Here is a 25,891-nt window from a genome sequence, read left to right as displayed (position 1 = left end):
GTGTGGCTCGTGTTGCATTCACCAGGCCACGGACACTGGCATGGAGCTGCGTTTGCTCGGAGGAGAAGGGGCCATTTTCTTCTCACAGAACTGGCTTCTGGGCCTTGTCATTGTTAATAGCATTTGCTCCTTTTTCTCACGGCTTTTTGAAAGTGGGAATTTATCGAGTTTCACCTTTGGGATTCCCAGCACCATGTCTGGACTGGAGCTGAAAAGAGGCAGACCAATAATTAGATCTCAATAAAATATATTTTGATATGTCTTCCAGTTTGAGGAGAAACAGTGCACCTCAAAAACAAAATGTTTAGAGGAACACTGTAGTCAGGTCATAGCAGAATAAGAATACTGCCCTGCAGAATTGATTTCTGACCAATTTTCTGGCTTCAAAATCCAGAGATATTTATGTTAACATTTAGGCAAACTTTTTTTAATACATTTTTTTATACATATAAGTACACACATATAATTCATGAGCTCATTTTCTGTTTTGTTCACTTCCTTGTTTTCACTCTATTGTGTTATCATTTTCCACATCAGTACCTGTAGCTCTGTGCCATTAATTTTAAAGACTATGTGATATTCTCTTGGATGATGCACTATACTGTATTTAACCAATGAAGATTGGCTATTGATAGATATTGAGATTGTTTCTAATGTTTGTCTCTTAAAAATGAATCTGAAGTAAGCATGCATTTATAATACATACAGGCACACAAGCTCACATCATTTTCTTCCATTGTGGTAGAATTTCTGGTTCAAGGAGTTCTAACTCAAATAATAATTTCTGTGAGTGAAATTATAATTTCTTCTTAATCCCTGGACCAATCAAGGTGGATTAAAGATGGCATGGTTTACCATTCATAAAAACACATACCTAGAGGCGCCTGGGTGGCGCAGTCGGTTAAGCGTCCAACTTCAGCCAGGTCACGATCTCGTGGTCCGGGAGTTCGAGCCCCGCGTCGGGCTCTGGGCTGATGGCTCAGAGCCTGGAGCCTGTTTCCGATTCTGTGTCTCCCTCTCTCTCTGCCCCTCCCCCGTTCATGCTCTGTCTCTCTCTGTCCCAAAAATAAATAAACGTTGAAAAAAAAAATTTTTTTTTTAATAAAATAAAAAAAATAAAAACACGTACCTAAAAAGCCTGATTTATAATCTTAAAGCAAACTTTGGGAGATACATTTAGCATCTATCTTGATTCCACATTTGGAATTGAGCATGGAAGTGTTTTTTGTAAATCATGCAGTGCTATGCAAACCTCAGTGACTCATTACTAGGGCTCTACAGAGTATCTGCCTTATACTCTCAAAAAATGTCTATAGAGTCTTATTTTATAAATATTTCATTAAATGCAGAGGGAAAACCCCAAAGACAGTGGTACTGACCTGGTTGTATAGCAGAATAAACGAGGAGATTATCAAGAAAACAAGTCCAGGTCCTTGCCCTTTAGATCGCCTCTGTGAACAGGTCCTAGGTACCTCATTCGATGCTGATGTACAGTCCTTGTTTGGAATTTGTCCTTTATGGTATTTCTATGTCTGTCTACAAGTATTTTTCAAATGGAAAGAGAATATTTTTAGCTTTTATTCATATAATTTTTATTTTCCTGTTTAGAAGTTTCTGGTCCCTCAAGGATACTTTTTAGAGGGTTTCTTTTGTTTGTTGTTTTGTTTTTTGTTTTTGTTTTTTTGTCTGGTTGATTGGTCGATTGTTTTGGGATATGACTTATTGATTTAGTTCTGATCTTTGCAAGCCCTGTGAAGTCTTAAATACGAGTTCTTGGTCCGCCATTCCCACCTGGTTTCACAACACGCAGCCCATTCCACAGCCCTTGTGTCTGCCATGAAGAACAATGGACTTAACAGTGATTTCAGTTTCCCACTTTGAATGTTACCACCAGATTAAAAGTACCTGTCTATTCTAGTAGTATATCAGACTCCCTCTTTAGATCCCACTAATGCAAATTTTTAGTTTAAAGTAGTAATTGAACTACATGGAAAAATTGGCTGGTGGACTGAGACTTTTATCTGATTTATTTAAATTTTCTTGGGGCGCCTGGGTGGCGCAGTCGGTTAAGCGTCCGACTTCAGCCAGGTCACGATCTCGCGGTCCGGGAGTTCGAGCCCCGCGTCGGGCTCTGGGCTGATGGCTCAGAGCCTGGAGCCTGTTTCCGATTCTGTGTCTCCCTCTCTCTCTGCCCTTCGCCCGTTCATGCTCTGTCTCTCTCTGTCCCAAAAATAAATAAACGTTGAAAAAAAAAATTAAAAAAAAAAATTTTTCTACATGCTTGCATGCCATAAAGTGACTGAAATTTTCATCTTGAGAACTATCTTATCAAGGAGTGAAGTCTACGTAGAAATTTTATATATTTGGTATCAGTAACTCTTACTTGAGTAAACTTTTATAAAGGTAATTTGACCTCCAGTTATCTCATTGTGCTTAATATGTGAAACCATTAAAAAATAGACTTTTCACCACGTAACACATTGCGTGTTTTCTAACTACCAAGTGAAGTTCTTGGATTTTGGAGCAAAATGAACATTTTTACATTATTTTTAGGTTTAGTGATTGCTCGATAACCTCTGATGTGTAACATTTAGTGTTTATATACTGTGGAGTTGACAGGAAGCAATTTAACATTTCTCTACTTTGGTTTCAATATTTATAATGTTGACCCATTTCTTGTCAAGGTAATTGTGTTTTCCTGCCAAGACCTGAGGCTTGGAGAAGAAGCAAATACAGTTAAGCTGGAGTTTTATTTATCCTTTAGAATATTACATTGGGCAGCATCGACAGACAATTGTGAACCAGATGGGATCGGTACTGGGGCCCTTTTAGGAGGCATCAGAATCATTCATGCTAGAGATGATGAGAATCCTAACAAGGCAGAAGATGCAAGAATGAAAGGGATTCTGATGGAATCCAGTAAGGTTACATCAAATCCACAGGACTTACGGGGTAGAGGGTGGGGTTTGGAGGTGTGAAGGAGGACGCAGAGTCTAGGTTAACTCTCGGTGGAAGTGCTCAGATGGCAGCTAGATAAATGGATTTAAAGCCAGGAAGGCGGTGGAAGCTGGATGCGTGATTAGTGTCCGCAAATTAAAGTTGCATTTGTAGAATTTCAAACACAAAGTGGTAATGATAGAAGTCCTTCGAGAGTAACCTTATTTCTCTTATTTCTAGGTTATTGGAGGTCACCTCACCAGAGTTCACATGCACTAGTAAAGACCAGCCGATTCTCCCCAAAACTCTTCCAGGGTGACGTCACTTTCACTCTTTACTTGGAGAATTTTGAAACTTGATATCAGCTTGTTATGAATGCATCTGCCTCACGGTCAGGTTATATTAACTGGTTAAAGACAGTGGTGTCTAAAACCAGGGATTCTGGTTATTCACTGCCGATGGGAATATACTACTGTAGAGTCCAGAATACTTGTATTGGCACAGCTAGTGCCAAAATATGATCAGAAGATTGCATGCTAAACATGAGGCCTAGGGCAGTATGGGTGGCTCAGTCGGTTGAGGAGCGTCTGACTCCTGATTTCAGCTCAGGTCATTCCAGAGTCGTGGGATCGAGCCCCGTGTTGGGCTGTGTGCTGAGCATGGAGCCTGCTTAAGTTCCATATTCTCTCTCTCTCTCTCTCTCTCTCTCTCTCTCTCCCCCTCTCTCCGCCCCCTCCCCCCCCCCCCGCCTCTCTCACACAAATAATTTTTTTAAATAAAATAAAAAATAAACATGAGGTCCAAACAGGGAAGTTCCTGAAGTTAGACAAATATGTTTACCTTGATAATATTAAGCTAAATAGATCACTGTATCTCACCAAAGGAGCTCTTGGTTCTCAGGTGAGAAATACTTGAAGCCTGTAGGCTATACCCCCTGTCTGCATGATAGCTGCAAAGGGAAACTGTGGCTAAGGGCATCTGCAGTTTTAACTTGCTGGAGTCCCTACCACTCTTCCTTATCTCCTGACCACAGAGGACATGTATCCGTTCCATTCCTGGAAACCAAAGACGTTAATGTTGGAGTGAGAAACATCTGCCCTGTGTACCCTTTACTCGTGTACATCAGCTGCTCAGCTCTGAGGTCATAGGAGTTTACAGCTCCTTCTCTGAAGGTTAATCTCATTTCCTGGTTACTTGTGGGAGTGGAGGGCTACCTCCCCACAGCAGCCATGTACTAAGGCAAGTGGATATGGATTAGGTGGTTTACAGCAAGAAGATAAATTAAAAAACCCTGGGAAGGATTAAACTGAGATTAGTTTCTACAATTACCACTTAAGGCAGCCAGCTCCTTTGACTTGCAAATCATATTGTAGGTTGGTTTCTTGGATGGAAAAGCTTTGTAATTATAGCTTATAGAAGCTGTGGACCCGGAAGAGAAAAAAAAAACTTCCATGGGATTGTAGGGGAGGAAAAATAATTTTGCTTCCCCCTTGAGTTCTGAGCTGAGACTGCTATAATAAAAGACAGATTAATAAGAGAAAAACAGAAGTCTATCAGCACACATGCCTCATGGATACATGGGAGATACCCAGGGAAGAATGAGTAACTGAAAATCCTTAGTATTCTAAATCCTTAGAATTCAGGATTAAACACTGTCTCCACAGGCAAAGAGGAGGTAGGCCTCTAAGGGGAGAGGAAATGATTTTTAGGAGAGATTGAGTACACCCTTAGAAGAACAGATGGAAAATATGAGAGTTTGTGAAAAAGTCTGTCCTGGATATGGTGCCCTCTCCTAGTCTCTCCTGTGACAAGAGCCCATCTTCTCTGGTTGATGAAACTCTGAGAGAGGGGATTTATTGAGTTCCTTTTGGAGGATCTGTCTTTAGCAGATCAGGGGAGTTCAAACAAAGCCTCTCCTTGCATTTGCTGCTTTTCAGATGCCTTCTGCCCCAAATAATCAAAATATTGAAGTTGCCTATTTTGGGGCGGCATGTCCTGCTACATTCATTATGATGTAGACTAGAATACCTGCGGTCATTGGTGTTGTATTCGTCTTGTTTTCTTACAGTGGGGTCCCAGTCTTGGGCTGGACATTGATTTACCAACAAGATGTAAGACTTGATAAAGCTGCTTGCTTGAATCGAGAGAGAAAATCCTGTTACATGGCTTCCTGTATTCTTTCCGAAGAATACATTTCTTTCCATTCCATACTTCCTTGTTAGGCTGTTGATTTTTAAATTAGGCATCAGGATGGCTGCATGAGAACCAGTTAGAGAATTGTTTAAAATACAAATGCCAAGATTCTAATTTGGTGGGTGTAAAGGAGAGGACCAAGAGTCTGCATTTTTTAAAAGCTTTTTATGCTGAATTCAGATGTGTCCTCAGGTTGGGAGACACTCTTATAGATTCTTGCCATGAAACTGCACAAGTACCCTTTTCCCTTTCTGATTCTTTTCTTTCTGATCCACTGTACCTTCCCATTCCCAGGATGGTGTTAAAAAACATGCACACGTGAGCCACACAGGTGGCTCAGTCGGGTGAGCCTCCAACTCTTAATTTTGGCTCAGGTCATGATCTCATAGTCATGGGATCGAGCCCCATGTCAGGCTCTGCACTGAGCATGGAGCCTGTTTGGGATTCTCTCACTTTCTCTCCCTCTGCCCCTCTCCCCTGCTCACTCACTCTCTCTTTCTCTAAAATAAAAAAAAAATTTCATTTGTTAAAACAATAAAAAACATGCACACATGCCTGCCATGGCATACACATCCCACAAAATGCATCCAATAATCTCCTACTGGTGAGTTTCCTGAGGGCGAAGCCTATAAATTCATCATCCTTGTAACAATACAGAGCCTTTCGTAAAATAGACCGTGTATCCATATTTAGAGAGTTTCAGACCATGAATGAGGAAAAAAGCCGTGGTAAAGTTGAGTTTCTCTTTTACAAATCCCTTCTGGTATGGATGGCTACGTTTGCTCAGCTTCTACATGTTCAGAGGGCCTTTTATTTTTCATGCTGTAGCAGAATTAACTAAAATTTTCTAAGAGTTTATTATGATTCAGACCCTAGAATAAGTGATTTGCATGCATTGTTTCATTTAATTCTTTCAACAGTTCCATGAGGTGGGGGAAGATCTAAGTTGCAGTTAGTAAACTGAGGGTCTGGAATTTTAAGAGATTTATCCAGTCACGTATAGGTCTTCAGTGTTGGAGCCGGAATTTGAACCCAGGTTTGTTTTGATTCTAAAACTTGTGCTCATTGAAGTTCCTGGTTTTATGTTTCCTGGTTTTTGTCATGTTTTGTTTGTTATTGTTCTTGGCTACTGAATATCAGTATAAAAAAAAAAAAACAACACAGTAAAAGGTCATTTCCATGTCTTACCAGTTTCTCAAAAGAAGAACAGAATTTTCTAAGAGTTTGGTAAAACAGGCATATTCCTTTTTTTTTTTTTTCTGGCAGATTTTACACAATAAAATGATAGCTTTTTATTTCTTTTAACCACAGTTTTAGAAAAATGTGAATCCAAAATAGGAAAGCAAAAGCCATAGCACAGTTGGGAAGGCACTGGTCAGAGAATGCCTGGTGAGTTTGGGGATATGACATGCTTTCGGCATTGCTTCTAGAACCTTGGAAGCTGTTGTGCTCCCACTGGCTCGCTTTCTCACTTGTTCCCAAAGGGTGAGAAGCGAGAGGACTTTTTTCTCGCTCACTTTAAAAATGTCCCTGTAAATGATAACACGCTGCCTGGGAAAGTCACAGGGTAAAATCATGGGGGTGTCGGGGGGACGTTGTGTTTGCTAACTTCTGGGAAATTGCAGGCTATCAGTCAGTGGTCAGCACATTGAAAACCAGGCCCCCTACACTATTGTCATTATGTTCTCAGCCAGTGTGAGGAACCTGGTGGCAATGAGAAAATGTCATGACCAGAGCACAAACGGATCTGAGTATAGATCAGTATAATATGTAGTGGAGACATAGATGGATATAATAAAAAACAACACTTTGTATTCTTTACTCTTGGTGCCACTAAGAAAACCTGTTCTGTTACAAAATTGAAAGTAGGAGATTTCTTTTTTTCTTAACCAGAGGAATGCTCTCTTTAAATATATCTCTTTTCTACGACAGAGTTGCTGATGGGTAGCTATGTTGGTAGCATTTGTGAATCTTGCATTGGGAAGAGTGATCCTATGGTTTTCCCTCATAAAGCAAAACCTTTGATGTAGTCAGCAGTCAACTCCTGGAGAACAGGGACCATGTCTTAAACATTTCTTGTGTCCCTAATACTGAGCCTAGAGATGGCACGTAGTGTTTGTTCACCAACCGGCTCAATTTTACAGCAGGCTGACCAACTCTTTGAGCTGCTGTTACCATATTTGGCTGTGCTGTTGACCCATTTGCACTCTCTCTGAATACTCTGTATGTATAACCCAAGTGACCACCCCACAGGCCCCGTGTGCACCTTTAGTTCTGATTTGCTGGTTAAACAAATTTTGCTTAGTGATTAAGACACAGACTGTAACTAGGATGATGGCATAGAAAATGTCTCATCAAGTTGCTGTTGAGGTTTTTGGATAAAAGGGTTAAAATTCAGAATGACCTTGAATATAATGGACACAAATAAGCAGAATTAAGACCATTAAGGAGGTATAACTTCTGGAAAGCTAAATATAACATGGGGCTGTATATATGTGAGTTTGGTGGCAGGGAGAGGAGGGACTCATTGTATGAGTCAGCAACATACTGCTTTATCTTCTTAATTATTGGGCACACACTGCCAGTTACCCACAGGAGCATAACATGTGGGCACTGCCGGGTAACATTTCCAAAGTACTTGGCATTAGTCAGACATTTTTTTTTTTTTAATAGAATTTTCTGTCCACTCTGGCTGGAGAAAAATGTGGAGAATTTGTCAAGGGTCCAGAGCATGGCAACTTTATGCAGAGGAGTGCTGGAAAATAGGACCCACTAAAAGAGGCTAATAAATAAGGATTAATTATTTAGCGTGATCCAAAGCAGCCTAACGGGTGATTAAATTAATGGTCTTCCGTAGCATGTATGGTTATTATGTAGAAGATGATATAATTATTTCCACTGTGAATAGAATTAGGGAAATGGATTTACATTAGAGTTAAAGGAGATTTTGAGGCAGCATTAAAGAACTTCTTGATTAAGGATTGTTGGACAGTGGAAAGACTTCTCAACTGGAAATGTGAAACCATGTTTCTTACAAAATGGGAATGGGGGTGCGTACCGCCCTCCAGTTACCATTAGATGCAGTTGGGGTGGAGGTTGACACCCTTTCCAGATACGTTCCAGCATGTTCCGTACTGTCCGTCTCACATTGTATTTGACATTTTCAGTGGGTACCTCAGGATTCCCTTTTGTTTGTGTTTTTCACAGGTAATACAAATGTGCAGACCTTGCTTTTAATGATTCTGCAGTGCGTTTCAAGTAAGCGAGAGTTTAAACTACAAACTGAAAATTACATCACCTACGAATCAACTTGCCGCTCGCTGTCACAGGAGCCCTAGAATATTGTCAGTTCAACTTGCCTTCTTCTTTTTCTTCTTTAGAAAACTCGCTGTGCGCCCTCCTCAACTGTTCCGCAATGAGTGCCAAGTCTGCCATCAGCAAGGAAATTTTTGCACCTCTTGATGAAAGGATGCTGGGAGCTGTCCAAGTCAAGAGGAGGACAAAGAAAAAGATTCCTTTCTTGGCAACTGGGGGTCAAGGCGAATATTTAACATATATCTGCCTGTCAGGTAATGAAAAACAGACCTTAAGAACATTTAAACAGCTTCATTTTAAAGCAGTTAATTCTAAGGTATCCAAGAGCTGGGTATACCCAGCTTTTGCACACAGCTGCTCTTCCAGTCATGTTTCCTGTTTCTCTTGATGTCCCCTCTGGTCCTTTTTCCCTAGTGGAACCTCTATTTTTGATGTTGCTTGGTGTGGGAATGGGAATGAAGTTCAACTTTCAACATAGTTTCCAGTTCATGAAGTGCTTCTCTTAAGGGGCTAACAGACACATTTGTTTGGCCATACTTTCCTTCACTAGGACATTGACAGAAAGTGCGTTCTCCTTTAGGACTTTTTGCTTGAGTATAATTCCTGGTATCTGGATAATTGTCATTATCACCAGCCTGAGTTTCATTGGGTTTCTTTTCCTTAACCGTTTCCAATAATCAGTAATAGTTTGTCTCAAGATAAATATGGACACCTTAGGGAACATGAGAAAGTAGGTGCAGTGCCCAAGTCATTGCTTTGCCTGACAGCTGTCCCTTGTCAGGAAGAGGCAGCTGTTCTATTAAGCTTAGAATTTTGTTGGATTATTTTCTTTTCTCTTTCTGCTTGTGATTGTAGAGGTGTGGGACTTCCTGTGGATTCCTACCAAGCTTTTGAGATAAAATCTGGATAAGTTTTCCATGGAGTTGTGGTGATGCTAACTAAGCTGAACACCTGAGGCATTTGTAATAAGTCTGATAATACTTCTTGTAACTGGGCAATGGAAGAATGAAGCTTGCCTTAATTCATCTTTTTTTTTTTTTATTTCCTTCACTTGTGGCTTGGGAATAAAACTTGATTTTTGGACCAACTTTTAGATTAAAAAAAAATAAGATTCTGAATTAGTTTATCAGAATTCACTTCAGTGTGTAGATAGGTTTTTTCCAGAAAGAATATGTAAAGATAATGACAAGACAGAGTCTTAGTTTATAATGAAATGATGACATAGCCTTTTGGTAAGAATGTCTTCTCAGTGGTTAGGAGAAAGCTTTTATTTAAGTGAGTGTGAAAGAATTGACCTTGAATTATTCGTTTTTCTTTCTGAATTCCAAATTAGGATTAGATTAATAAAATTTGGTTATTATTGGAGGACATTTGCATTCCCCTAGTGTGCTGGGTAGTGCTTGGCATTTAATAGGGGCTCAATTAATATCTAATGACTAAGTGGAAGAAGGAAGTAACCTTTCCTAATACCTTCCTAGTATTGTGTTAATGAGCTTCACGTCTTGGAAATATTTTCATAATGTTAAATTTTAATTCTAGAGTTTTGTTTGCACCAATAATGAATAGAATGCATGATAATGAACTTTGTTTTGTGTTTGGGCTGAGCTGAATGTGAGCTGAGTATGGGCACATAGTGACTCTAATTTAATTTTATTAAGTTTTATTCCATATGTGTTTCGTTGAGATTTCCTCTGAAGATGGGCAGTTGAAGAAAAAGTGGATGGTCTAGAAGTCACTGGAGTTTTGTCTAGTACATACCTTTGGCTGGAAAAGACGGCAGTTCTGTTTGCATTTGAGGCATATGCTACTGTCAGCCTATTTCTGATCACAAAATCTGCAAGAGTGATACAGGGACTCTCTGCCTGCCTCGTCTCAGTGAAATAGCAGAGCCGTTTCCCCCGCCATGGGAGATAATGACCTAGACTTATCCGATATCTGCGTTTCCCTTGTAGATTACCAAGACTTTAGTTTTCAAGTTTGAAACGATGAGAATTCCTTTTTCAGAATTCCATTCTAATGGAGGAAAACATCTTGTTCTCATAGTCTTCATCGTCGTTCTTTTCATGGATTTGAATCACAAGAGGATAGGTTGATAAAGTAGACCTGACAGTTAAGCAGATGGTTTTATGGAAATTGGGGCAGGAGACGACCAGACAACTTTGACACCCAAGTTTTTTGCAGTTTGATTTTTTTCTTGTAATGGAGAAAGGAGCAGCCTTCTTTATTTTCTAACTTCCATGAAGCTTAGAGGCATAAGGTAATGTTTTACCTGGTAAGTAATTAATTCCTCAAATATTTATTAAGTATTTTTTTATGTGCTGAGCACTCTAGGTGCCGGGCATGCAGCTAAGAGAAAAAAAACTCACGAAGCTTACTTTGTTTGATGGAAAGGAGCAGTAGACATCAATCAACTACTCGCTAAAATAGACATAATTATTAACTGTGAAAAGGCTCAAAAGGAACAATACAGTGATGCGAAAGCATGTGTGAGGAGAATTTGTCCTGGCTAGGAGAACCCAGAGCTGCGAGAAAAGTAGGGCCTCCCTGGTTCTGAAAAGGCATGGTGTGTGTGTGCAGTGAATGTTCCTGGCAGAGGGAAGGGCCGCCTCATTAAAAAGACTGCGCCGGATTTTGAGTTGCTCCTTTTCTCCCATGCGGTCTCAGGATGACCCTCTTGTAGCTCAACTCACAGAGGCGGCTGTGAAGTGAAAGCCGAGCCCTGGAATGACAGCCTCCTTCCTGCTATTAGCGTGAACCACCTACGCCTTCTGGGAGGCCAGGCTCTTCTCTTGTGGTTTGGTTGATGAAAACCAGCTATCCCGTTGGAACAGGCAAGATTTGTTCAAATTAGGGCAATGTCTGAAAATAATATTTAACCACTTTTCAAGCAGTATAAAAAGTTTAAAAAAATTTTTTTAGGGGAAGAATATCTCAGCTTTCAGACCTTGCCAGCACATGCATGTAAGCATGAGTGTTGTACATATCCAGTGTCTTTTACTGATTTGTGTGTGTGTGAGCCTGGCAAATTTCAGATCTGAGAGGGTGAGCCTGTGATCCTCAGCGTTATTATTTTCAGAGCAAATTGCATGTCTTTTGGAGGAATCCAGAAAGATGTTGGAGCAGGGGAAGTAAGATGATCTTTCTTGGGTTATTTAGCTGTGATTGTGTAAGGAGAGAAATAATCTCTCCAGTTCATTTGCGGAGCCTTGGAGTAGAATTTGAATGTTTCTCTTTGGACTTCCCAAATGGCTTCTTGGATGGTGTGCAAACATTTATTTACTGACATGCTTTGGTTGATTCGTGTTCTCAAAGCCTGTTTTCCACTTTTTCTTTTTGGCAATGGCTAAAATTAAAAAGACGGACAATACCAAGTGGTGGCAACCACGGGGAGCAGTTTGAACTCTCATACTTTGCTGTGTTCACCAACTGCTTTGGAACAGTTTGGCAGTTTTTTGTAAATTCAAATATGCACTCTGACTCAACGACTCTATTCCTAGTCATTTACCCAAGAGAAATAAAAAAACATATCCACATAAAGACATGTACATTTAATTTGGTATTTATAATAACCAATACTCAGAACTCAAGTGTCCATCTACCTGTGAATGAATAAACAAATTATCTTCTATCTAAGGAATACTCCCTAAGAAATGAATTGCCAGTACATGCAGCAACATGGATCACTCAAAAGCCTTATGTTGTATGAAAGAAAGAAAAGACAACATGCTGTATGATTCTATTTACATGAAATTCTAGAATGGACAGAACTTAAGCTGTAGTGACAGAAAGCCCACGGGTGCCTGACAGGGTTGGGGTCAAGGATTGACTGTAAAGGGGCATGAAGGAATTTTTTGCAATGGTGTAAGTATTCTGTATGTTGACTGAGGTGATGGTTATCTGGGTATGTATCTTTTTCACAACTTATCAAACTGTACACTAAGAATAGGTACATTTTATTATATGTAAATATATCAGCAAAATCTATTTTTTTAATGTTTATTTATTTTTGAGACAGAGAGAGACAGAGCATGAACAGGGGAAGGGCAGAGAGAGAGGGAGACACAGAATCAGAAGCAGGCTCCAGGCTCCGAGCCATCAGCCCAGAGCCTGACGCGGGGCTCGAACTTACGGACCGCGAGATTGTGACCTGAGCTGAAGTTGGACGCTTAACTGACTGAGCTACCCAGGCGCCCCTCAGCAAAATCTATTTAAAAAAAAAAAAAAAACTCTTACAGAGTCACTAGTGGGATGATGGTAAGAATTTATTAACCTTCAGGGTGCTTGGGTTTACTCAGTCAGTTGAGCATCTGACTCTTGATTTCGGCTTAGGTCACAATCTCATAGTCCGTGAGATCCAGTCCTGCATCAGGCTCTGTGCTGGCAGTGTGGAGCCTGCTTGGAATTCTCTCTCTCAAAAATAAATAAGTAAACTTAAAAAAAAAAAAAGGAATTTATTAACCTTCTTATGTCTCCAGCCTCCTCCTATAAGGAAGACAGAAACCAGTCCTCTCATTCATACAAATGAGAAGTTATCCTACACAGCCTTTTTGAGCCCTCAAACAGAAGCAGCTGTGTCAGGGAAATCTGTGCTTGAATCTATATGATGTGAATGTCAGTGCATTCCAAGTTCCTTATCGCACCTGACACATTGCCAAGTACAGACACTATGCTTTGTGTTTAACTAGAAGATGCTATTTAAATTTGTGGCTCACTACATACCTGTTTAGACTTTAGACTTTAAAATTTAGAACGGTTAACTCATTCAAAGTATAATGCAAGCCCCACCCCCAAGAATTTCTACAGTTGGTGGCCCCTTCAGTGAAACTTGGGTCTATAAAACTAAACTGGAAACGTGCTAAGAAGTTAAAAACCAGTTTATTAGTAGAGGCCAGTTGGCTACTGAACATTCCATAATTTCATGCTTAAAATCTATTTTCCTAGTCCTGTTTTAATTCAGTATATGCCATGTATGATGCTAGCCTTCACATCCATAAATGGATAAAAATCTTTCCTTGGCTGCTACTCATTGTCCCCATGAAAAGGAGTGTGAAGAAATTTCAATTTTTGTGATTAATACCTTCTTTTACGTCTTCTGTTGAAACGAGATCTTTATCTTTGGGAAATGATTTTAGATGTTTAGAGAGCAAAATTTTCTTATTTAAAAAAAATAGTTGTGAATGAACTTTGATGAAATAATTTATGTAAATGGATCCCTGTGGAAGGTAGTTACACGGGATAGGAGCCTCGAACCTGGCAACACTACTCTTCATCTCCGCGGTTGCCAATCCTACATGTTCCTTAAGAGTCACATTGGGAACTTGTCAAAATCCAGATCTAGGTGCTACTGCAGTAGCACCAGCAGGGAGTGGTAAAAGTTACTGTATTTTGAATGTGTGACCTCGAAGATACTGAAGCCAAGGTTGAGAGGTTTCGTTACGTTGGGGAGTTCTACTCCGGGTTGTCTTATTGGTGTGCTTGACGTAACAATACATTTTTGCACTCCACTCTATCCAAAAAAGTACTTCTTGGCCTTGCGTGTTTTGTAACCATGTTCAAACCTCTGAATTTTTCTGGGCTTCGGTTTATTTACTTGACAAATTCAAAGGTTCCTTTGGGTTCTGAGGTTCTAGGATTCTGAACCCGTTGGAAATTTTTACCAAATCGGATTCTTATTTCATACATGGCATGTAGGGAGAAATTCAGGCTGCTAATAAACCAAATGGACACTTAGAGCATTTATGAGGGTTCGAGAGCATTCTTTATAGGTTGTTATTGGAATTAGGGTAAGCAAAGTTAATTTTCAGCAGTCTGACATAGAAAGAAATTCTTTTCACCCACTTTCTAATTCTGACAGGATCTCATCTCAAGGTCTGTAAATAATAGGAAAGAGAGAAGGGAAGAATACAAGACGGATGAAATTTGACCTTGATAGAAATGGTTTCTTTAGGAATGGTGAGTTAACTTTCCAACAGTTTTTTATCCAGGAAAATGAAAAAATTCACTCTGAACTCAGGTATACAAACATATTCACAGTAAAAGAAGAAATACAAAACAACTACAATAATTATATATTTATAATTCTGTATTATAGAAGTAGTACATATTACTAAAACTATGAATCTTTTAGAAAATTATGTAGAAAAAATAAAAATCATTAGTCTTACATATATTATTTATTGTCATTCCAGTTAATCCTCACAGCATTCTTACCAATTAGGTGTTAGGTTCTTCATTTCACAGACGAAGGAACCAGTGTCATCAGAAGTCATGCCATTCCAGAGCCACCATTTTGGAAGTAACAGACTGAGAAATCCACCCATTCCTTATTACCCCAGTGGCCATGCTCATACTGCCATAGTACCTCATTTCTGGTGACTTAGGTCACAAGGGGGTGTGGTGTAGAGAGGACCGTGTTTTGTTTTTTAAGTTTATTTTTTTATTTTGAGAGAGAGAACCAGTGGGGGAGGAGCAGAGAGAGAAGGGGACAGAGGATCCAAAGTGGGCTGTGTGCTGACAGAAGAGAACCTGATGTGGGGTCCGAGAACCGTGAGATCATGATCTGAGTCGAAGTCGGATGCTCAACCGACTTAGCCACCCAGGTGCCCCAAGAGGGCCGTGTTTTAAGGAGCAGATTCCTCCCTAACCCTTCAAAACTGGTAAGACATTGAACACTTTTGACCTGTAGTCTTGCTATAATTTCTGAGGTTATTGATTAATAGACTCTCCTACATTTGTAATATGTATCAGAAGTCTCTTCTCTCATTATTGTAGAGATTTGACATTTAAATCCAGCCATAAAACTTTAAGTAGCTCTGGAAGACGGTGCAATATAAAAGTTATTTCTAGTGCCTTATGATTCTTTCTAGATCCTCTTTCATTTTATAAAAATGAAGTATCCTCTGATATACTTTATATTGAGCATTTGGTTCTTCTGTGTGTGTGCATAGACACATTTGATTGAAACATTTGTAACAACAATAATCCTTGGGTAAGTGGAGTTAAAAGTGGAGAAATGGTTTTCTCAAATGTCTTCTGACCCAGTGGATTCTGCCACCAGGTGTTATTTGTAAATGACCTTCAGTGTAGAGGCACCTGGGTGGCTCAGTCAGTTAAGCATCCACCTTCGGCTCGCCTCATGATCTCGTGGTTTGCGAGTTCGAGCTCCATGTCTGGCTCTCTGCTGTCAGCACAGAGCCCGCTTTGGATTCTCTGTCTTGCCCCTCCCCCTCTTGCTCACGTGCTCTGTCTCTCTCTCTCTCTCTCTCAAAAATAAACATTTTTAAAATAAATAAAATAAATAAATAACCTTGAAGATAGCACCTGCCATGCACCTATCATGATTCAGTACACGATACAATTAGATCGGCACCAAGCCCCCCTTTGAATTCGTGATAGTAATCAATACTAGTAGTAGTAATGGTATTTATTGAGTTCCTATAACAGACATGGTTCTTTGCCCTTTATATATTAACTCACTTAATTCTTACAGCAGTGCTACAAGGTAGATAACAGTATTGTCTTCATTTTGTAGATGAGGAAACTGAGCATTTAGCAGTAAATTAGCTTGCCCGAGATCATCAGCTTATGAGTTACCAGACAGGGATTTGAACCCAGGGAGTGTGATTGTAGGTCTGTATTCCCTTAGCCTCTGAGAGAGAGAGTGTAAGAGTTACGTGAGAGAGAATGTCCCAAACCAAACTTCTTTTCTTACCCTCCTCACACAACTTTAGTGATAATCGTGTCTTGATATCACTCTGCTTCCCTACAGGTTTAGGCCTCGGTCGGTCTTGGCTGGGTGGTGACAATCCCATAGGCCAATAACTGGACTGTTAATAAAGCCTATTGGAATGACAGCGGGTGTATTTGACTCTTAGAGAAGATTCATTCCCCAGGGGGAATTTTGATAGGCTCCTGACAGAACACTGCCGTGTAGGAACTTGTTTTTGTTCAGTTATGTAATAGAAAAAAGTGGATGCCTTAAAAATTTTTTAGAGCTTCCTTAATGGTTCTCGAGCTCTTCCTGTGAAAACTGGGGGTAATAATATGTGTGTCTTCTAAAGCCTGGTGAATAGGAGATGCCAAAAATGGGTAACTAAGCCCTTCACGGGTATTATCCCACGTAATCCTCACGACAGTCTTGTGACGTGGCTTCTGCTTTGCAGATGAACCAGCGGAGACTCGAAGTGGGGGTGAGTGCCCCGCGCAGGGCGAGGTGGCCGGACTGAGACACACATCCGGGCCCATCTCCCTCCAACGTGGGCATGCTTGTTAGTCTGTTTTCTAGGATGGGGCTGGGTCTGAGAAACAGAACTCTCCCCTTCCTTAGAAACAGTGTGGCAGCATTCCTTGATTGAGCAAAACGTTTTCATCTCTGAGGGTTTAGAGGCTGAGCTGTCAACCACTTGAGCTTTTCTAGTGGTTTAGCACGCCAACGGAGTTTTCTTTTTCCATTCTCTCATGTATGCGTTCCAGTACTAAAGCCAGATGGAAACAAGGGAAAACTCTTGACAGAGGCTAGTGCCAAAACATTTCATTTAAAAAGGAAACTCCATCTGTGTGCTCTCCTACCACACAGCCCACTGTTAAGAGCAGGAATTTCACAGCTGATTCCGTCATGTTCGCTTTGGTTAATTTTGACTAATTGCAAAGGTAGAGCAAGCGTTGGTTAGGGGGATTGCCGACTGAGGCAGCTCTCCTTCTAGAACGTGGCCGGCAAGGCTCTGTGTACCTGGCAGCCGCCGACCAAGAAGGCAGGGTTGTAATCCATGCAGATGCATTCTTTGTTGGTGGCGCTTGTCTCAGTTACCGCTTTTAGAAGTTAGTGCTCTTGGCTGTTGTATTGCAAGTTGAACATCATCAGGATTTCATTTGTCAGTAGTTGTAGTCAGAGGCGCTCTGGGATGCTACCAATCACTGTTGCTTCCTGTTTTCTTCTAGCCCCAAACAGCTACAAACCACAGGCTTAGGTGTCAGACTGACTTAGGGTAAAATACTGCTTGTATTAGCTCTTGAGACTCAATTTTCTTATCTGTAAAATGGAAATTATATATATCCGTCCCAAGGGCTTTTTGAAGATTAAACTGAGCTATATATGTGTGTGTGTATAAGGCCTGATACATGGGAGGCCTTCAGCTTTATGAGTAAATTATCTTGTCAAAATCTTGTCATTATCGGGGCGCCTGGGTGGCTCAGTTGGTTAAGCGTCTGACTTGGGCTCAGGTCATGATCTCACGGTCTGTGGGTTCGAGCCCCGCGTCAGGCTCTGTGCTGACAGCTCAGAGCCTAGAGCCTGTTTCAGATTCTGTGTCTCCCTCTTTCTCTGACCCTCCCCTGTTCATGCTCTCTCTCTCTCTCTGTCTCAAAAATAAATAAATGTTAAAAAAAATTAAAAAAAAAATCTTGTCATTATCTTGTCATTAAATGGGACATCCACTGATTCTTGCCATACAAAGCTAATTCATCTGCGGTTTAGAAAACATGTAAATATATGTCAATGACAGACTTCTGTGACCCATGTCAGGTGAGACAAAAACCACATGAAAAGCCCAGATTTGCCTTGGCGGCTTCCTTCCTCCTTGTCCATACGTTTTTCCCATCCCCTCCCCTCTTTGTCCCACCCCTGCTAGGGATCTCAGTCATCCTGACTCCCAATTTCTCAACCAAGGCCCTCTTAATTTTCTATGTTCCAGAATGATTCTGCACACACACCCTGCTAGAAATGGGGGCTGGGAGGCAATGCACATCACACTTCTGTTTCTGAGAGTCTACAGACTTCCACTCTGATTTCATGGGTGTTTGTGACATACTGGACATACTGGATGCTGAAGTGGTTGTGTTCAGGCCTCTTTATCCAGCTTTGTGAGGAATTAGAACTGGCTCAGTTGATGGAGTCCCTGTCCCTGAAATGGAGATGTTATTTTCCTACACCTATCTTCAGTGGATCAAAAGACAAATTGAAACAAAATAAAACAAAACATTCTCTGGGGTCAGTCAAGTGCACTTTAAGCAAACAGCAGAAGTGGGAGAGGCTGGTACAAACGCCTGTGGACCCAGCCTTTGAGCCCAGATCAGGTTCTTATTTGCCCAAGTCCTTCCTTACCCTTCCTTTAGAGAAAGAACAAACACCAGTGATATTCGTATTCCAGAATCCATCCCAATTACAGTCATGCTACGCCATATGCAGAATTTCCCACAAGAAACTATAAATAACCACAAGGGCAGTGAGGTTTCCAGGTTGTCTCATCCCATGCAGAAGAAACGACCAGTTTCTGTGCTCTGAACTTGAGCACATTTTCCCCGCCCCTGCCTTCCCGGGTCATATTCCTAATAGCACTGAGTATTGCTGGGTTGTTTTGTCAGTTTGCTTTCTGTTTACCTCCCCAGACTGCCAGCCCCTAGAGAGTAGGGGCCGTGTTGTAGACGTCTCTCTGTCCCCGGTGGAATGGATAAGCACCTTGGCGGGAGTGGGGGTCGGGGGGTGTGTGTGAATCAGGCGACATTCTACTCTACTGAGACTGCACCGTGGACTCACTTTCTGGGGTGGAACTCATTTACTCTGGGTTTTACCAGCTGGAACTGGTTTGACTTTTCTTTTTTTTGAACTTGCTGTTGTTATTCACCCGAAGATGCTGCCAGGTGGTTTTTTTTTGTTGGTTTTTTGGTTTGTTTGTTTTCTTTTCCCTCTTGGAATTCATCAGGTAACTGAGCAGGAATTTTTATTCTGCCTATCAGCCCAGTTACCAAGAAGAAGATACAGATTTCCCTGGTTTATTCAGGCTTTTAGAATCATACAAAATGAACAATTTATAAATGATTCCCTTGTAATGTACAGTGGAAAGCTATTATCTCAAATTTGTGAAGTACCTGAGTGTTTCTCCTGAAGAAAGTTCATATTATAGAGGAATAAATGACCATTTAATGGCACTGAATATATCAAAACTTTCTCTGAATGTTCTTTTCTTACAGGACTCGTTTTCAGTTCTACATTTTCTTAAAAATGGCTTTCAAGGAGAAAATGGGAACTGTTTTTATTAAAACTCTCCCTGAGGATATTCATAGTGCCCTCCCCCCACACATATACCCTTTTAGCTCAAATTATTTTTCAACCACCACACGTGGGTCCCGTGGGGCCTAGGTTGTAGAACCTATACCCAATTGCCATTTCATTGTGTGTATTCAGTTTAACAAATTACACTGTTTTCAGAAGCCTATCTTGATCCTTGAGATCTAAGAGAATTGAGGACAGCCCTCTCTGGTTTTCCAGCTAATATGAGTAAGCAGCAGTTATATAAGTTTTTATTCAAGTCCGAGTCCTTTCTGTCTTGCAGATAACTAAGAGTCAACTATGTTTTTGGATCCCTGAATGTTTAAGTATATTTCTCCCAATAAATGTACATGTGTACATTGTTGTACTTTATCAGAAACATAGAAAGTGCCCCTGATAAAAAGAAAGAAAGAAACAATGAGGGGGGCAGTGCCTGGGTGGCTCAGTCAATTAAGCATCAGACAATTCTTGATGTCGGCTTGGGACATGATCTCATGGCTTGTGAGTTTGAACCCCATGTCGAGCTCTGCGCTAACAGTGTGGACCCTGCTTGGGATTCTCTCTCTGCCCCTCCCCAACATACGCTCACATGCACACACTCTATCTCTCTCTAAATAATCATTTTTTTAAAAAAAGAAAAAGAGTGGGAAAAATAATGATTTTGGCTTTTTAGCTTCATGGTTTTTAGTATTCTTCCCCCTTATAATATTCTGTTTTGTCCTCTCTTTTTCACTTAGCACAATAACAAAATTTTTTATTATCCAGTCTTTGTAAAGATAATTTTAATGGATTTTTGAGTGCCATAGAGTATTTCTCTATTTATCTGTTGCTGCATATTTGTTTTTTCAATTCTCATAGTGAGAAATAAGGAACTTGGTCTTGCCTTTTTTGTTTTTTGGGTTTTGTTTTTGTTTTTGTTTTTGTTTTTTTTGTAATACCTATCTTATAGGTGAGGACATTGAGAATCACACAGATAACTTGTTAGAGGAACCATGCACATCACCAGGGAGTGGTAGAGGGACACTGGAACCTCAACACCATGCTCTGCTCGGGGTTCTGTCATGGACCAATGCGAGCTTATTTCAAAACCCGGATCTATCAGAAGTCCTGAAAAGTAAAATATCCTACTGCGCTTTGTGTGCTTAATGGCTGGTTAACCATCCCTCTGATATTTAACCAGCTTCTAGATCATGTTCTCTTTAAGGCACGTGTGATGACTACTTCCGTTAGGGCTAGAGCATTATTTGATTTCCATATGCATTTATAGGTCTACACAAGTAAGAGTGTGTGTGTGTGTGTGTGTGTGTGTGTGTGTGTGTATTTGCAGAGAAAGAGAGGATGAAGGTAGTCATCTTACCTAGAGTCAGCCCTAATGCCCCTTAAAAGAAGAAGTTCCTCATCTTTTTTGGTCTGGTTCAACTTATGAATTCATCAGACATCTTCTATTGTTGTTAGATGAGGAATGGGAGAAGTGGTAAATGTCAACCAAAGATACACATGCTGTTTTTCTAGGTCACTGCATTTCATTAATGATTCACATTTGGCATTATATCAGATCACACATTTGGACCTACAGAGCAAATAGGCTGAGGGAAATGAACTTCTTAGGAAGTTTCTTTTAGAACGGTGTAATTTTATGTCTAGAAGAATCTTTAGTCATCCCCAAATCAAACACCAATGTTCACATGGAAAATGAGGCCCAGAGAGGGTGGATGGCTTGCCTGCTATCGTGGAACGACTACAAGAAAGTGAAAGAAGGAAAGCCATGTGCTCAGACCTTCTTGCCAGTATGGTTTTTAACCTTGGGGCCCATTCTGATTGAAGTGAGTTAGATGAGAAAGAGATGGGCTTCATGGTTATGCTGAATTTGGGCTACATCTCCATGCCGTTCGTTTTTATGTCACTACGGGAGCAGTTTGTACCACGAACTCCTGGAAGGAGCCTGTCGGCCGCGGATCAGGCAGGTGGCCATGCCTCTTCTAGGGTTTGAATGTCGCAAGAAACTGGCATGGGCTCAGCCGTAAAGGCCAAGTGTTTAGTCTTACCCTGCTTCTCTGTCACTTCCTATGGGCATGGGGATCCATCAGGTGGACAGTGTCCAGTGAGAGTGTTTGAGGGGAAAGGCCGAAATGCCATTGTCTCTGAATGTGGTACACCACCTGATTGACTGGGTTAAGAGATGAAAACGATAGCATTTCCATTTAAAATATTTACATATTTTCATAATATTTAAATATTTACATAATATTTACATATTACTTTAATATGTACATATTTATTTAATATGTGCATGTTCACATAAATTAGAAATATGTAAATTCTAATTTACATATTTCGTGTATGCTTATAATCGCCATAATATTTTAGAGCAGTAGTCCAAGCGTGTAATTTACAGATATGCATATACTGGAAGTTAATACTTCTTTGTTTTTTATGGAGAGAATGTGTAGTTACAAATGGTTGGAGAGCCCCAGCTAGAGTCCTGGGGGATGGAAACCTTTGCTACAGTAATAACGCCTTACCAATGGACTGCAATCTGTTCTAAAATCTCTACCTTTTGGAGGTCATTGCCCAAAGCAGTGAGCATAGAACTGCCCATTGGAATCCGCCTCAGCCCCACTCCCTGACCACCAGCCACCCCTAGTGATTCCATGGCTTCTGCAAGGTAGAGAGCCAGCCAGCTGCTGTGTAAACTAAGTGTCCTAGCAGACGAGAAGCCTGTCACAGTGCTTAGCACTTGGTGGTTGTAAGTGAGAGCCCTCCTTTTGGAACCTGAAATGTGGCCAAAACAGTTATTTGTTTCACTTTTAATACTAGGTTTGATTTGGACCAGACGTAAACATTTGTGACTTGCTTTTAGTCCACTGACATCAGGTCGGGACTGGTTTATTTAGTTCTGAAGCTTCTTGGCCTTTTGTACTGTTTAAAACAGGGAAACCTACATTTCCTTTCTGGACCTGATATTTATTGATTCATCCAGGGGAGCCTTGTTCTTTGCTGATAAAGCAAAGTCCACGGTTCCCCTGTGAGAAGTTCTTTTGGAGCTAGTGCATTTCCTTTTTTGTACATGAGTGTTTTTCTTTGTCACTGGTTACACTTCATATATAAGAGTTGTGCAGACCATTTACTTATGGCACGGCTATGCCAACCTTCTTTGGGAATGAAATTTTTTGAACTTAACTTCAAATACCATACTAAGTCTGCAAAAGACATTCAGATGAGCCACATCTTACATAAAGATAAGCATAAATCACAACACCCCCTTTTCCATGGAACTTGGAACTATTAAAAAGATCACTTTGGATTTCAGAAATAACCCAGCTCTGAGATCAGGTCTGATTTTCTGTGTGTGTTTCAGAGGTTATCTTTACATCTTTTTGCATTTCTCCTCACTTCATATCCTATTCAACAACTATTAGGTACTAATCTCCTTTGCTTCTCAGAGACTCCTTTGCAGCCCATCATGGTTGGCCACTGTTCCCTCTCTCTGAAATCACTTTCTCTTCTACCAACACGGTTCCTCCAGAGTGACTGATCTGTTAGGAGAAAAATAATCCCATCTACAAAAACTTTCAAAGATTGGCATGTCATTGGAACACCTTCTCTGAGGGCATTTGTATTTGCAGAAAGTGGCATCCCCTCTAAAGCTGGTGGTAGTGGTTCTAGTAACACGCAGAGCATTTATAGAGCAACTACTACCACCCATTATATACCTTGTCAGATCATTGTATCTGGGGTTGCCACACGCAACTGATAAATGGTAAACATCTGGGCATCCTGTTTTGATCATTTCTCCATAGTGTTTATTTCCTTCTATATCTGTTGGAAGCATTCATTTGTTGAGTGTTGATACGTAAGGACTCTTGCTTGGAACCTTTTCCTGTGGTGACAGTTTTTACCTTGAATTTTAGAGGTCAGCCTGCTAAATGGACTTTGGTGTCGTTTAACTTGGCTACTGCTGGTTTTTGCATTTTAACAAACAGTGTTAACAGCAAAAATGCAACTTGACACTTAGGAGACTTCCATAACTCATTTTCATAAATCAACGTACTAACCAAGAGCATTTCACATCTTGAATGCCTCCTTCAGTTTCAGAAAGTTCATTTGTGGTGGGGGTTTTTGTTTTTTTTGTTGTTGTTGTTTTTTAAATCACTGTTAGCCAGCCTTCCAGATAAAATTCACTGGCTTTAAGACTGTGACATGATAGGGATCTTATTGCCAAGACTTTTCTACATAATATTTCAAACTCGCTTCCTTCCAAAATCTAATTTTATTTTGAGCTGCAGTTCAACTCTGTGAATGTCGAAGTCAGAGAAAGAAAAGGAATCTTCTTCTCCATAAAATGAGTTCTTTGAGTCTGGACTAGAAAGACTTTGCAGGTCACAAGCAAGGAGAGAGTTTTGCAGAAATGAGTTTAAATTTCCCTCTGGCCAGTTTTATTTTTTGCCTAGAGGTAAGAAGAGGATGGTGGTACTTGAACCCTTTTGAGGATACAGCACTTGGCATTATACAATGTAGTTTAGTGTCATAAATACTTTGGTCTGTGCAGTCTTAAACATGGGATTTGGACTGGAATGATTTACTTAGATTGGTGAGTTGGCCTACTCTAATTTTAGCCTAATCTCATGAGCCCAATTAGAACTTTCAAGTTTTGCTTTTATGAGAGATGCTTCGGAAAGCATCATTTTCCTAAATGTCTAATGGGTCTTGAAAAGATGAGAGTTCTGTGTGCATGCTGACAAGTCACGTATACCGTATTGGTGAGAAGTTGCAGAAGCCCTTCTACTATGAGGCTGTCTTTTGTCATATATAGAATAACAAGTTGGGAAGACGTAGGCCCAGAAGTGGCCAATCAAGTGATAGCTCCGTGTACATAATCTATGCTTCTTCCATATCCAAGATCAAAGTGATCAGAAGTAAGTCAGCTTAAAGGCAAAGGCTTTGGAGACAGAAAAAAAGTGTGGCTTTGAATCTGGGCTCTACTGACTAGGTATGGGAGCTGTATAATCTAGAGAGAACCTTCTGAGCCTCAGTTATCACTTACACAAACTGGTGATTACAGATAGCTGTCTTGGAGGGCTATTGTGAGAGCTTGAAAAGATTGTGTGAGGAGACATCCGTAAACAGCCTTGCTTGGCCCCAGAATATAATAAATGCTTAATAAATGTTAGTTTCCTCACCATCCCCACCTGACGTTTGAAAGCATTCTTCTATTGGTGACAAGGAATGAGAGTCATCGGTCACCTGTCAGAGACTGAACTGGAAAAGGCAAGAAAGCAACTGGTGACTTCCTCAAACAGGAATCGAAATTCTCTGGAGGGGCCAAAGATGGTTTCTAGTCCAAGGAGCTTGACACACATTAGGAGCCCGATTGCAAGTTTTGTCACTGCCATATTGGCTTGTATGAAACTATTCATTCTAAAGATGGAAATTACCCATCTTTTCTCAAGAGCAAATGAGTGACAAGCTAATGGAGTTTGAATTGAAAGTGAGAAGGCTGAATATTCAACATCATTAAATATGCTGAAAGGTTTTGGTGTGGAGAAGAGCGGGACTGGCTCAGACACAACTCTTTTGGATCTCAGCCATATCCCTTTCTAGCTGTGACCACAGAATGCAGCTACCCTCCGTGAACCACTTTCCTCACCTAGACAACAGGGACAACAGGGACAACTCATACCTCATGGGCTTAGTGTAGAAATTAAATAAAGCCACCTGTAAGTAGCCTGGCACACCACAGGCCTCAGTAAATTCTTGTTGACAGTTAAGCACAGAATTTGTGTGCATGTGGGGGAGGGCAAATCATGCAAAATGTGGCTCCATCCCTAGATTGCCCCCAGAATAGGGGCACCTGAGCAGCCTAGTTGGTTAAGTGTCTGACTTTGGCTCAGGTCATGATCTCATGGTTTATGGGTTCAAGCCTTGCATAGGGCTCTGTGCTGACAGCTCGGAGCCTGGAGCCTGCTTTGGATTCTGTGTCTCCCTCTCTCTCTGCCCCTCCCCTACTCACACGTTCTCTCTCTTTCTCTGTAAGAAATAAATAAATAAAAATTTAAAAAAAGATTTTTTTTTTTGAAAGAGCCCCGAAAATACACCGAATGCTTAAGCAGTGGTACGTTTGGGGGAAGAACACGGTGGGAACCACATCTGACTACTTTATGGCTGTGTTCCCTGTTGACACCCACCCAGAGTGCTGTGGCCCTGACCTCAGCGTGAGTGCTGGACCTGTCACGAGCTGAGTTCCAGCATTCTGTTTTGAAGGCATGGTCAACTGCTGTATTACAAAAACAAAACACACGGACACTCGCCCAGTTGTTAGTAGAAGTTTGTTCTGTTTTGTTTTTAAGCTGCTATCCTGTCAATTTTTCTTTTCTCCTTAAAATGCCTTTGTTTGGGTGGAGA

General features: G+C 40.7%; 1 protein-coding gene across 3 annotated transcripts in view; it reads left to right on the top strand.

Annotated features, from left to right (window-relative positions):
* The window catches only part of STXBP6 (syntaxin binding protein 6), a 250,823-nt gene that overhangs the window by 70,814 nt on the left and 154,118 nt on the right, over nt 1-25,891 (top strand). For all 3 annotated transcript variants that reach the window (XM_027065508.2, XM_015085686.3, XM_027065507.2), the window contains exon 2: nt 8,511-8,699. In XM_027065508.2, the coding sequence (XP_026921309.1) occupies nt 8,546-8,699 (154 nt within the window). In that variant the 5' untranslated portion in view covers nt 8,511-8,545. The remainder of the gene's footprint in view (nt 1-8,510; nt 8,700-25,891) is intronic.

The sequence above is a fragment of the Acinonyx jubatus genome, chromosome B3 (genome assembly GCF_027475565.1).
Source record: "Acinonyx jubatus isolate Ajub_Pintada_27869175 chromosome B3, VMU_Ajub_asm_v1.0, whole genome shotgun sequence".
Taxonomy (NCBI): Eukaryota; Metazoa; Chordata; class Mammalia; order Carnivora; family Felidae; genus Acinonyx; species Acinonyx jubatus.
Note: the sequence above shows the minus strand (reverse complement) of the source record. Positions and strands in the feature narration are given on the sequence as shown.